The following is a 15,163-nucleotide window of genomic DNA, read 5'->3' on the forward strand; positions in this document are numbered from 1 at the left end:
ATGCCTGATATTCTAGATCGTTTTAGAATGTATCAGATTGGTATTAGTGCCGATATTGAAAAGGCTTTTTTAATGTTATCCGTCGCATCTAAAGATAGAGATTTTCTCAGATTTTTTTCCCATGCAATGAAGGGCAATTAATTTATAGGCATTGCAGAGTTGTGTTTGGAGCTTCTTCCAGCCCCTACTTGTTGAACGCATCTATAATGCATCTATTAGAAAACTGTCCACGTCAATATAGTGAAGTTGCTCAAAAATTAAAATCGTCATTTTATGTGGATAATTGTTTATCTAGTGTTTGTAGTATTGATGAACAGTTTACTTTTATTGAAGATTCCAAATCAATCATGTCAAATGGATGTTTTAACTTGCGCGGTTTTGAAAGCAATGTGGCTGGTACAAATGTTGACAAACATTCAGGGGATACTTCCGTTTTGGGGGTAATTTGGAATTTGGATAATGATACGCTGAGGTGTTGCACAGACACAGATACATTGACCTGTGATACGAAAATCACAAAGAGGACAATTTTGGCAATTGTGCAGACAATTTTTGATCCTATTGGTTTATTAACGCCAACTACATTGCTTCCAAAACTGTTGTTGCAAAAATTGTGGAAAGTGAAAATTGCATGGGATGATGAATTGTCTCCGAATGATGTAAATATATTTTTGAACTGGTTTAAAGAACTTAATATTTTGAAAGATGTTACTTTGCCTCGATACTTGTTTATCAATGACACGTCTGAACTACATGTATTTGTGGATGCTTGCAAGGGGGCGTATGCAGCGTGCGTCTTTGTTCGATCAATATTTAATTCTGAAGTAAAAATAAATCTCGTACGGGCGAAGTCTAGATAGAGTATCGCCTTTGAAATCTTTAAGCATTCCTCGCTTAGAATTAATGGCCTGTTGTATAGGTTCTAGACTTGCAAATTCTATTATCAAAGCTCTCAGTTTGCCAGATTTAAAAGTTACCATCTGGTCTGATTCAACCACTGCCCTTTGGTGGATAACAGAGCAAGGAAATTGGTCCGTTTTAGTCGAAAATAGGGTTAAAGAGATTCGAGAGTTGACGCGAGGTCATTCATGAAGACATGTCCCAGGGAAACTAAATATTGCCGACTTGTTATCGCGCGGATGTTTTGCGAAGCAAATGCTTAAGTCTAGATGGTGGGAAGGCCCCTTATGGTTGCGAGAAGGCCCTGAAAACTGGCCCACTGGTGAGATTATTTATTTGCATGAAGAAGTAGAATTGGAGAGAAAAAAGATAAAAAGAGTGAATATTGTTCTATCAAAAGACGCACCCCCTTGGCATCGAATCAGTGTATACAATTATGATAAAATGATTAGAGTATTTGCATGGATAATTAGATTTGTAAATAATTGTAAAGGTGGTTCTGAAAAGAATGGAAACATTGAACTTTCACAGTATGAAATTGAAAATTCTGAGAAAAATTTAGTTCGTTTGGTTCAAAATTATTATCTGACTGATAAGAAATATTATAATTTTATTGAAACGCTCATTGATGATGATGGTATTCTAAGAGTTAAAACGAGAATACTAAATAGAGATGACCATGAATCCTTTCTGTATCCAATACTGTTACCAGAAAAAAGTGATTTCACTGTGCATAATAAGAACTGTCATGCTGGTCTTCAGATGATGCAATGCATATTACGAGAAAGATTTTGGATAGTCAGAGCTAGAAAAGCCATTAAAAATGTTCTCTTTAACTGTATCGTTTGTAAAAGATTTAAAACTAAGGCTATGTCAAGCGAACCGACACCTCTGCCACCAGACCGAGTTACGGATTGTGCGCCCTTCGAAATCATAGGGATTGATTTGGCCGGACCGCTGTTTTTAAAAAATGGAGGAAAGGTGTGGATCGCGCTGTTCACCTGCGCTGTGTACCGTGCCATTCACCTTGAACTCGTAAATTCTCTTTCTACTGATGCGTTTCTCCTGGCGCTTCGACGATTTGTTGCTAGGCGCGGACGCCCTAGAATAATCTATAGTGATAACGGGACAAATTTTCGGGGTGCATCTAATGATTTATCAAAACTAAATTGGGCTAAAGTATTAAAGGAAACAGGAACTGAAAGGATAATCTGGAAATTTATTCCACCTACTGCAGCTTGGTGGGGTGGCTGGTGGGAGAGGTTGGTTCGTACAGTAAAAGAATTGCTAAAACGTACTTTAGGTAAATCAGTGTTATCATATGAAGAACTTTATACTATTATTTGTGATTGTGAAACTATAATTAATTCTAGACCCTTAACTTATGTTTCTGAAGATCCGAAAGAATTAGTACCTCTGACACCCACCATGTTTCTTATCGAGAACAGAAATTCCAATGTTGAAGATCTTGATGAATTAAATTCGTCAAGTCTTAATAAGAGATTAAAGTATAGAACTAAATTCTTAAATGATCTGAGACAACGATTTAGAAAAGAATACCTTAGTCAACTAGTTCAAAAGCATAATGTAAAACGATCTCGGGAGCCTGTAGTAGGAGAAATAGTACTGATGGGGGATGATAACAGAAAACGTTTATTTTGGCCTTTAGCCCGAATTACAGAATTGATCCCTGGACGTGATGGAAAGATTCGTACGGTTAAACTTAAGACCCGGCATGGAATAGTTATACGACCAATACAACGCATCTTTCTTCTGGAGATACAGTCCAATGATAGAAACATAATTCCTGATAAGAAACTGGGTGCAGAGGAATCTAATTCTAGTGCTGGGTGTACGTTAAAAAAGGGAATTGCACCTGTTAAAATGGTGATGCAACAATATTCCTCCTTTGGACGACTTGTAAAAGCTCCAAAAAGACTTGATCTTTTAAATAATGTTTGTTATGAGTTTGAGACTCAACCTGAGTCTCAAGGGGGGGGGAGGATGTTGTGAAATGAACTGAAGTAATAACCGGCGCGAGGCGCTGCTGTTTGTGACGTCAGCCTGCGTGCTGAGTGTTTCGAATGTTTTGCTTGTAGACGGAACGAAAGCTGATCTCGGAAGAGTGATACTGTTTTGATGGAAATAAAGAATGACTTATTAAGAATTTTTGTCTTTATTCATAATGCACCCAGCCTCGGGTAGAGGCAGGCCCGCAACTGAACGAACTGTTTTAAATATATTTGATTTATATATTTTCTGTGTTCTTCGTAACACAAGTAGAAGAGAGAAACCCCGTGGGGCAGCAAGCAAAGGGGCATCCCTGCAAGGTACTAGTTGATCTAGATATCTAGTTGGCCTTGATCCCTGCCGCTTGCCCTGGGTAATTCAGTTTGAATTAGCAGACACCTTTTCAGAAATCATTTTAATTACAATTTATAATATCTATAACAGCGGTAATTTTGTATGACCGCCAGGTTTTCTAGTTTTTAATAAGCGTTTTATGCTGCACGGATTTAATCTGCTTAAATGGAATTTCATGGGGAAGAAAATACTTAAACTCTTATTTTATCTGTTTGAAATATTGATAACTTTTGGTCTGAACAGCCAGACCGCTTGTCTAAACCAAAAATGAAACAACACTGATTAATTCTATAACTGAAACTTTGCATCATCACTGGAGTTTCTACTTCAGCAAATTTAATTTTAAATATGGCCTATTTTTGAAAATTAACCATAAATACTGCATTATATTTTCTACTCATATTAATTACAAATTCTGTCATTTTTCGGAGATTGATATTTGGCAACACTTTCTTCTGCCACCAAATAATATTGTAAGTTTTCGCTCATGCCGTTGATGGGTGAACGTGACTCCTGAAGCAAAAGTCCCACTTAAAGAGATTTTTTAATAGTTTGGTGAAAAATATCGACGAATTAGAATGAGTGCTCCTACTTTTAACGATGCTAATGATGAAGAACAGGTCAGTATTCAATTCACATGGGAAATGAGATGAAAATTGTTATTTTTGCCATATTGTGATGGAATTTCATATGATCAGTTTCATATTAGATTTAGATTAGAAATTACATGTTTATTTTTATGGAACCGAGTTTTCGAATTTTATATCTTCTTGTAATGCCCTTATAATTTTAACCATATTCTTTTGATGATCACGTTTTTTATAGCGATTAGTGCAAATAAATTAGTTGTTTCAAATTTAGGTTTTTTTTTTTTTTTTTTTTTTTTTTTTGTTGTTTTTTGTTTTTGTTTTACATTGCAAATTTATTCAGCTATTATTATGCGTTCTTTTTGAGATATTAACAACTTTTGAATGTTCATTCTGCAGTAAAGAGAGCTAATTACTATGTTTTCAGTTAGAAATTTAAATAGCTTTTGTGTTTGAAAATCCTGTCGAGCACACTTCGAAAATAAATACATTTCAGAATGGATGTATATTAATGCAAAATGCATACAAAACCATTTTGAAATGTCTTTTCTTAGTCTACATTTTGGGAGAAAAGGAAAGTGCAAAACTTATAAAAGGTAGTGTATTGTGGAAAGCAAAAATTGTAATATGTATTAAATTTAAGGAAAAAATTTTAAATATTAAAAACATTTGAAATATTTTACAAGAAAAATTGCTGCCACTTCCATATTCTCTCTCCATAAAATCATCAATAATTCAATCTGAGGACATGTCATCTCTGTCCCATTTTTTAACAATACTTCTATGCGAAGATGTAAACAATGCAAAGTAATATAATTTTTTAATTTAAATCTTTGCTTTCTGATAAATGTGGAAAAAGTTCCCTGACGTGTTGTAAGACAACATTTTTCAAGAAAATAAATGTATTAAACTATGGAGCAATATGTCAAACTTAAAAATATTTACTTAAAATAAGAATCAGTAGTCACAAAGTAAATGTGACTTGATAGATACAATTAAAAAACATTTTGAATGGTCTTATCAATATTTTGATTTTTGCATTGATCAAAATTAATTTTTATTACTTACAGTTTAAAACTCCTGCTTTTCTTATTCCAGTATCAAGACTTACGCTGTTATCTGAAGAGTTTGGGTGCTGATATTTCAGAAGAAAATTCAGAGGAGGGATTTTTGGTAGATTTAGAACAAGTTATTAGTGCCTGTGATATATGTTTGCATGAAGCTAGTGAGGGAGGTAATTTAATCTAATATTTATATGACTTTCATATACTGAATACATTAAAAAATATAAGTTGTTATTATATTTTACTTATGATAATTGTATCACCTTTGTCATTTTATGTTAGATGCAGCTAATTATGTTATGTGTGAAACATTTTAAATGAGAAATTTAGTAGTTTTATGTTATAAATAAATATTTAATGTTTTGTTAAAATTTAAAGCTTTAAAAAAGTTTGGGGAGGTTGTTGATATTTATGCTAATTTGTCTTAAAATCTTATATTTTGAAAAACGTAAGCTTTTGTAGCGGTATTGCCTTGTTTCCCGAAAAATGTGATCTTTATTCATTACCAGTTTATTTTTGACCAAATTCAAAATAAAAATGTTATATTTAGTTATTATCTTCTTGTATTTTCACAGTTTTTGTAATAGATATGTTTAATATTTGACAGTTTTTGTATTTTTTTATTTTTGTTTCATTTCTTTTCTTATTCTTTTAATGGCCTTCAAAAGTATTTTAAAATTTTCTGGTAATCATGTGCCGTGCAGTCTATCACTTTTAGTTATTCATTTCTTAATGGCAACATTAAATTTTTAAATGTAAATGTGATTAAATGGCAGGAAAAAGAAATTTTTAAAACAGCAACCACTTTTAGTGCAGTATCTAAAAAATAAACAAATGAGTAAAGTGGGAAATTTCATGCTACATTATTATCTTTTTTCTTGCCATCGGACAACAAAACTGTAGGTACTGATGCTGTGGAACTAGTCCAGAAACATGTGCTCATTGCTGTTTAAAAGTGTCATAATTTTTTCACAAATATACAGTGTTTACTGGGTAAGCAACATTCTGGTCCTTGATGCCCATAATGATTATACTCGTATTTGTCCACTTGATTTATTTTATTTATTGCTGACTACAAATGTTCTTGTAGCAAATACGTGTTAAGTATACTTGATGATGCCTGTGGTTAGAGTGATGAATATATATTGGTAGAAAGAAATAAAAAAAAACTATTCATTTATTCATAAAACACAAATTAACTTTATAGGAATAAATAAATTAAAAAGTATGTATAATTTTTTTGGTATCTGAATTTTTGGCTGATCTTTAGAATATGGTAACTGGTAGTTTGGCGACATTTTGGAGGCGATAAAGGTTACTACCTGGGACTTTGGTAATAATGTGAGCAGTACTCAGTTCCGATTACGCATTATTTTGTGTGAGGGAAATGAGAGATCATGGGATATGTCATGTGATATTAATGGACAAATTACGGTTCTTTAATCGGAAAAGGGGGAAAATCGGGAAAAAATCTGGAAATTTTGTATTTGGCTTTATTCTGTGTTGTGTGAAACAGTGTTCGTTAATTTTTGGATCCCATGGCCCTAACTAAAGTGAATTCGAAATGGGTATGTAGTGGGATTGAAAGGGGTAGTAATAAGTGTTTCTTTAAGGTTGTGCGAGATAGAAGTAAAGATGTTTTATTAAGTTATTTATTTTACCTGGTACTTTGCTGTGAACTATAAGTATGATTTTAAAGATCCTGAAACAGAAATAAGAAAAGTTTATCGGACACGTAATCAAGATTCTGAAGAAGATTAGGTAAGTTAGTATTTTTAATTATTTGAGGATATTATTTTTATGCATTGTTCTAAATGTAAGGTGGAAGTAAAGTAATTTAGTATTATTGGGAAAATTGTTATTAGCAATGATTTAGTTTAAAGTAAATAGGATTGTAAGCTAATTTTTATTAATGTATGTGCTTATTTATATTTTAATTAGTGTTTTTGAATTTAATTATATTTTAATTAAATGATAGTTATTTTGTGAATTTTATGTTTGTAGGAATTTGGTATACGTTTTAGTTGAAGTAAACGTGCATGGAAATAATTTAAATATTTGACACTAAGTATTTGTAATGCTTGCGGTATGAATTCGTTGGTGACGTTTATAATATAATAGATGATTTAGAGGTAAAAGTTTTTGGATATTTTATTTATTTTATATGTGGAAATGTTCATATTTGGAAAGGGTATATACTTTTTCGCGATCAGGTAATTTTATATATGTTCTTTTTACCGGGTTTAAAGATTCAGAAAATTGTCATGTATTTTCGTGAAATTTTTCTAATTTATGAGAAAAAAGCAGTGTACATGGATATAGTGAAGAGTGTGCACAATGCCATTTTTGTGTAATTCTGGGATTTTTTTTTAAGTAAAAATAAGTTGACGTGTACATGGTTTATGTGTATGTGTTATTTTGAAAAACGCGTAAGGAGTATGGTATTGTGCACTTTTTCCCAATTTTGCAGTGAATATTTGTCATGATTAAGCAGTTTTGTTAGATAAAATTTCTAGCATAAGTGTAATTCGGCTAGTAGATTGTTGGAAGTGTTCAGTAGATAAAAAGAAAAGAAACATGTCTTTACTTCGTGAAGACAAAATGGCGGCGGGGAAAAAAAAAATAGAGGGTTGCTGTAAGAGAGTTGATCGCCAAATTTTTGCCAAAAAATCTCCAAGTTACCATAATGTAAAGATGAACCTATTTCTTTGAAAACGTTTCCCACTCTGAATTACTCATATTTGTTTATTTTTGTATTTCTTTTTTGGTTACTTTTCTTTTGTGTGATTCAATTATTATTATGGAGATGCATGTGTAAATTATTTAAAACTAAAACGTCTTCTGTCATATGCAACAATGTCTAATAGTCTAAATACACAAAAACAATGCACATTCATTAGCAGTGCATAGCAAGTGGTACAGTCAAAAGTTGTTAATCCGGACTCATCGGGACTTCGATTCCGGAGTATAGATCATCAGTTTAAATCTGGTAAGATGGCATGCAGAAATTATAAAATTAAAAGTATGAAACCGTAATTTATGAAATAAAAAACAATTATGATCTAAAGGGTATCAAAATTTTCAAAACAGAAAGCTTAATATTTATTTGTTTACTTTATTAAACATTTCTTACAATGTAAGTTGTTTAAGTTGCTTCGTTTTATGTGAAAATACTTTCTCTTTAATTCTATAAACAGACATAATTTCTTGTTCAGTTACAAAGTTCCACTGTTCAAGTCCTATAATTGCTCTGTCGAGAATACCGACTAATTTGTCAATCGATATTTTTTCGTTTTCATTAACCTCTGTGTCACTTTCTTCACTATTGGAAGTGAATTATAATGACGAGGAATTTAATTTAAACCATATTAAAGACGGAGTACATCGAGATGAAATACTACATTTAGTAAGGAATTATAAGCCAAATAAAATAAAAATATCTGCACTGAAGATAAGGATAGTGCTGACAGATGAACTTTCAATTCATTGTACGCCGCGGCGTTCCCCCCCCCCCCCCTCTGCCGCAGAGCAGCGTGAAGTTGATAAACAGATTTCGGAATGGTTAGAGAAACAAAGGATATGCCTTTATCCATTTTTTGCAGCAATTTCACTTTTTCTTTGATGGACATCGAAACATACTTTCGCTTTGTAGATTCTTTGGGAGCTCCAGCATCGGAAATTCTATTTGACATAATCGAAAGTTCAAGCTTACATTTATAAAATTGCTCTAACAGTCTGCAAAAAATAATAAGCCGGATCCAATTCGAAGGTTAAGGAACAATGCAATCTGCAACATTAACTGGAATAGATAATTAGATAATTTTAGCTTTCCGTTATACATTAAACGCGCATGCTTACTTGTATTATGCGCATGCACACATGCATATGCGCATGCTTAAACGCCTATGCGCATACGTCAATGCGATGCATGCGCAGAAAGTTTGTAGCTTTGAGGTCCGGATTATGGGTGTCCGAATTAATGACTTTTGACTGTATAAGATATCTTGGTACAATTCGGTTATAGGGATTGTAAAAAATTGCCAAACTAATGTTCATGCTGATGATGCCAAAAATAATTATGGTAACTCTAACACAAGAAAAGAAGCATAATAGTAAATAACTATCTAAGATTATTATTTCAAGTTACGTAAAAGGTTAATTTCATATAATACATTATTATTATAATTATTAAAAAAGGCTGAATGTAATTTAATGAAAGCATAATAGTAAATAACCATCTCAGATTATTTTATTGTTATCATTTATAAACTAGCAACTAAACATAACTGAAAGAAAGCATAGTTGTAATTAACTATCTAAGATTATTAATTTAATTTGCTGACATGTTAATTTCATATAATAATTTTTTTATTATTTTAATTAAAAAAGGCTAAACATAAGTGCAATTTAATGGGAGGCATAAAATTTTTGGTATCCTCCAGCATTGCAGAAAAAATTTCAGTTTTTTGTTGCAAACGTCTGTACATAAATTTGGACACATAAGAATCAAAATGTTGTCAAGCAGTGCCCTGATGGCGTTTATTATGCCATTTAGCATTGCCCTACAACCACTCTGTTGTTTGTGTATGACATATACTTTTTGGGGGGTCTACAAAATTGTAGTTGTGATTGACAGTAAAATCCTCAAAGCCAGCATCTCACTGTTCATCTGACTTATATGAATTCCAGCAGTCAGCATAAATAATGTTTCCTTCTACAATATTTTCCTTTATGATGTTCAATAAGGTTTTTGCCAATCGGTCTGGAGCAGCAATTAAGAAATATTCATTGGATTCTCTGCACAATCCGCAGAAAACCCATTCTGGAGGGAAAGTACGTCCAACATTATTCTTTCTTCTACTGAGAAGGCTTTTGTCTACTTCAATAATTTTTTCCACATCCGCCGATTTTTTTCAGTTTAGGCCAAGCAATTAAAGATGCGGGCACACACCTTATGTATTAACTGTTCCAGTGTATAGTTGTATTGCATCTTCATTTGGAGTTCACAAAATTCAATAGATGTCATCTCCTGACATCATAAATAGACAAACATAACTACTCTGAGGAAAAGGATTTTCAATCCTTTGAACAATTTTAACTTCTTAATCTTTTTCTTCTCATTACAGGTTTTTTTTTCTGGCCCACCAGGGGCTGAGCAGTAAAGTCGCTAAACACTGGTAGTTCGGTCCGAGGTTCGAATCCCGCAAACGGGCTGGCTGCATGGCCGTTTTCGTGGTTTTCCCCATGTGTAACGTGTATACAAGCCAGTTTTCCTTGGAAAGTCCTCCACAAACGCACTCCTACCCTTAGGCAGATAGTCCTAGTGTGCTTTGCCGTAATCTCAATAAACCAAACCAAACCAGGTTTCTTTCCTGCACCATCATTTTGCTGTTCAGTTACCGCTAAAACACAGTTTCATATCGTGGTGGTTCGAATGTAATTTTCTATCATGAATGATGCCTTTTCATTGAAAAAATTCTATTGCGGACTTTTCGTCATTGGGCTATTTCCAAATTGTTAATCCATAACATTATAAAATAAAACTTACCATATTTAGATTATAAGATGTGTTTTATTTGCATCCTGCATAATGTCTTCAAAAAGGATGTGCATTTTAACCTCTGAATTTTATAGTGACTTCTTTTATAAATTTTGTCTTTTTAGATTAAAGTAAAATTATTAAATTTAAAATTCCCATTTACAGTGTGTTAGTGTGTTTTAGAAAAATTTTTTTAGTGTCTCAATTGTAAATATCTCCATTTCAAAGGTAATTGCTTATATTGGAAGCGTTAAATAAAATTAATAGTTAGTTATTTACTTTTTCATTGTAATTACAATAGATGTTATGTATTCCAGAAAAGACCTTGCTATTTTAACACCAAATTCTTTCTGTGTTGATTTTATTAATTGCTTTAACATGTAGTTACTAATGCTTTATTCTATTGTTATTTAATGTGTTTAAATTAAATTTAGATGCTGAATGTACACTAAATAGCATTGTTTCATTGCTGATCATGGTTCCTCCTCTCCAGAGTGAGCACCTTATATATACCTTTTGTGGAAAGTTAACCAAAGCACCTAATGCAAAAATGGGAAATGTTTGCTTAAAAGTGTAAGTTAGTTTATAAGGATTGTAACATGTGTTCTAGACTTCTTATGTGAATTATGTAAACTGACTTTAATTAATTGTATAATTTATTCTTTTCAAGCAGGTGAAATGCATAAACATTTCTTTTTATTGCTACTCAAAAAGTAAATCCTCCCAAATTTTGTGCAGTATGTGACTCATTTCATGAATTGCAGGTCTTTAAATAACTGAGAGTCTTCCAGAATATTTATATAAGAATGACATATATTTTTAATACGTTAAGCCAGTCTTGTGTATTATCGTTATGTTGTGCAGTAGAGTATGATCTACAAAGAATGGTACAGCACTACATAGCACATATTTGCCATTGGTGCAGATGCACGTGAGAGTCTTGTATACTCTTGTATTTTTGCTACAATAAAATTTTTGCTATAAACCAGCTGTAAAGATTATGTTAATTTTATTAACAGTTAAATTTTGAGTTAAACTTTCTCTCCTATCAATTCATAATTTCAACTTACCATTTCCGTCCAGAACGTAGTTTTAAAATCACGTCTGAATTCTAATGAGGAAGAGCGGTATTTAACCATGAAGTTCTGTCTTAGTGAGAGAGATACCAGATATTTTGGCTGCACATGTCCGCCTTTTTAGGCTACTCTTTCGTAAGCTATTATTACGCTCGGCCGTACTTTAGGCCCTTGATAGCTTCGCAGTCAATTAGCGTTACGGGGCAAATTCTGTTAGAATTTTTATAGCTTCGGCTATATCTCTCTAGTTAAGATCTGATTCTTAGTCTCTTAAGTTCAAGCCCAAGTGTTGGCTTTATTATACAACTCCAAGACGGAGTTCTGTTCAGCTCTTAAGATTCTTCACTTTCAATGTTAACTTAGAATTACACAGTGGAGAATCCTACACAGCTTTACAAATCGCCTCTTTGAAATAAATATCAAGAAGGATTTTGTACTAAGAATATAGACAAGACAGTAAATTACCTTCTACAATATCACTTTCCTTGTGATACTACTTATGATGATCTGTCATTTCATTATCAAATAAAATCAGATTGTAGGATACCGCCAGAGACAGTAAATGATCATGATTTTACTTTGAATGAAGTGGAATTTATTCTCAAAAAGTTAAATAATGTTAAAGCTCCTGGTAAAAATGGCTTGATAATAGAAATTATTTTAGAAATCTTTGAATGTAATAAAAAGTTCTTTGTGGGTACTCTGAATGAATGTCTTCGTAGTGAAATATTTCCTGAATGTTGGAAAGAGGCTGATTTAGTTTTGTTCTACAAAGAAAGAACGGATATAGAAGATTCTTTATCTTTTTGCCCCATTTGTTTACTGCTTTTCTGAAGACAGGTGCTGGATAAACTCATGACACAACATTTACAATATTTTTTATTACCAAATGACATTTTAAATAAAAATCAATTTAGTTTTATGCTGGGTAAAGGTACTACCCAGGCTATAGATAATTTAATTTCTGACATCCATCAAAATAGAAGGAATAGCAAACATACTGCAATTTTAGCCTTAAATGTAAAGAGCACTTTCAACAATGTTTGGTGGCCAATTTTATTAAAGGAATTAAAAGATATGAAATATCCAAGAAACATCTCTTTATTGATATGTGATTTTCTGAATGAAAGAAAAGTTTCCTTATATGATGGTTTCCTTATAAGTGGCATCACAGAAATTACCAAAGTGGTTGCCTCCAAGGCTCAATATCTGGTCTTTTTTTGTGGAATATTATTGCTAATATAACTTTACCACAAAATGTTAGTATACAAGCTTATGCTGATTATTTTGTTTTATTGGCCACAGGAAGTGGTCGTCCTACTATTGATAAAGCTTTTAAGTTTCGCCGCTCAAGAATTGGAGAAGTGGTCTTTCCATGTTAAACTTAAATTTGATCCAAAGAAGAGCTTTCTTTTGGGTCATGCCAAAACTAATACTAGATCAATACATCTTAGGTGCAGAATGTATGGACAACCAATTAGATATCAAGACAATCAAATATTTGGACATTACGTTCGATGAAAAGCTCACTTTTATACCTCACCTAGATCAAATAAAGATCGAATGCACTCATATTCTTAATATATTTAGTAAAATGAATCTCCAAAGTTGTAAGATCTTTCTCTACTTTTTCACATATACTGACTTAGATCCTACAATGAACCTGGCGAATTCTCACACAGGCGTGGAATAAATACCAGCACAGAAGAAGGGTGCAAAATAACCTTTTATTAACTCAAACTAAAATAACAGACAGCATGGGCTTCGTGCATTACAAAAACACCGTTCACTTGTGGCGATAACTTAAACGTAGATGAGAATACAATCAAATCTGAAAAATAAATGAGTGCAAGAGCGCACTTCAAAATTACTCCTAAGAGATGGACTCACAGAAATCTTAACCGGCGTGATATTAAACTGATAAGGCCAAATGGCTTACTCGAGTGACCATGAAATAACAATGAAACGTGTGCTAGGCTAGCGAAACACACTCTGAATAAACTGAGATAATCGCACGTTTAAATAGCACTTCACTTAACTTTAAATTTACATCCTGGCGAGAGAATGTGAGGGGAAGTTTGAGAAGTTGAGAACAGGAAAACTTAAAATAAATTTGTTATGCAAATTAAGAAAACCCATACAAAGTTCTTAAGAGTTTATATAAAAGAGCTACAGAGAGAAAGATCTTGTATGCATGTGTCGCATAGTGGACTGGATCGGTCCGAATGCGTAACAAAATTTTGCAAATTCAAAGAATCGCTTTATTGGGGATTACTAAGTGTTTTAGAACTGCTTCTACAGTAGCTCTTCAAATTTTAGTTGGATGTCTTCCAATTGATATTTTAGCAGAAAAAGAATATGCTATCTTTAAATTTAAAGTTGGTAATAAAACAGTAGATTGCTTCAATGAGGTCTTCTCAGCTAGAGATCTTGACTTTTAGAAAGGATTAGACATTCATCCAGCTTTATTAAAACAGTTGATTTGGCATAAAGGCTTCTCTAATGTTACGCTGTTTTTACAGGTAGATCTAAATTAAATGGTTATGTGGGGGCAGCCTTTTGTGCATTCTCACACGAGAAATAGACTTTCTGACAATGCCTCTGTCTATCACACAGAGTTAGTGGCTGTGTGAGAGGCCTTGTATTGGCTTATTTATAATTCTATGCTAGATCCTGTAGAAATCTATAGCAATTGCAAAAGCGCAATTGTTTCAATTACTGATGTTTGTCTAAGTAACGATTTAATTAAACAAATAAATGATATGCTCATTTTTCTTAGTCCTTTCAGACATATTAAACTCTTTTGGACGAAAAGTCATATTGGAACTGTTGGTAACGAGTTAGCAGATTGGCAAAGGCTGCCACTGAAAATCAAATTATTGATTTTGAAATAAAGACTTCCTTTGACAGTTTGAAATCCTTGTTGAGAAGAAAAAGCTTGACTCTTTGGCAAGCAAAGTGGAACGACCCAGATTCTAAAGGAAAATTCACATATAATTTAATGGTAACTATAAGTGAGAGAAGATGCCTAAGTGACCAGTATCTTAATCAAGCTTTAACTAATCATGGACATTTCCCATTTTATTATAATAAGTTTTTAATTAAAAATTGTGCCTGTCCTTGTGGCATGAGTAATGTTATTTAGATGCCCTTCTATGAAAAATATTAATCTAAGATTTATCCCAGATATTGCTAAATTTAATACTCTAAAGGATCTATGTAAAAATACAGTGACTAAATTAAAATTCGAGGTTCAGACTGGGTGCATGAAGGTGCAGTTTCCCCTTGCTCCCTATTTTTTTACTTCTCCGATTTTTTTGCGTTTTATAATCTATGTGTTATATGTTTTATCAGATAGCCTGGCTCAGTAAAAGTAGGCAGCCAGTGTAACTCTGATTAAAAATCTGGTTACGACCACGTGCAGTGCTGATGACCGCGTGTTTCCGAGATTCCTTTGCCAATGCTTTATTTTTCTTCCTTTTTCCCCTTTCTAGTAATTCGTTCTCCTGATGAGGAGGGATCTGTAGCTGGCCTCGAAATCAATTGAGTGTTTTAATATATGCATGCTAAATACAAGGTTGTTATTGAGATTTTGATTAAATTGAAATTGTCAAATTTCATAATATACGTATT

General features: G+C 32.7%; 1 protein-coding gene across 1 annotated transcript in view; it reads left to right on the plus strand.

The window, feature by feature from the left end:
- Window positions 1-3,716: 3,716 nt before the first annotated feature.
- Window positions 3,717-15,163, plus strand: part of eIF3m (eukaryotic translation initiation factor 3 subunit m) — a 35,600-nt gene continuing 24,153 nt past the window's right edge. The window contains exons 1-3 of the mRNA XM_035372029.2: window positions 3,717-3,884; window positions 4,950-5,085; window positions 10,889-11,027. Coding sequence (XP_035227920.1) covers window positions 3,843-3,884; window positions 4,950-5,085; window positions 10,889-11,027 — 317 coding nt within the window. The 5' untranslated portion in view covers window positions 3,717-3,842. The remainder of the gene's footprint in view (window positions 3,885-4,949; window positions 5,086-10,888; window positions 11,028-15,163) is intronic.

Source organism: Stegodyphus dumicola, chromosome 8, assembly GCF_044657685.1.
Source record: "Stegodyphus dumicola isolate Sdum_Otavi_A_Nest chromosome 8, ASM4465768v1".
In the NCBI taxonomy this organism is placed as follows: domain Eukaryota; kingdom Metazoa; phylum Arthropoda; class Arachnida; order Araneae; family Eresidae; genus Stegodyphus; species Stegodyphus dumicola.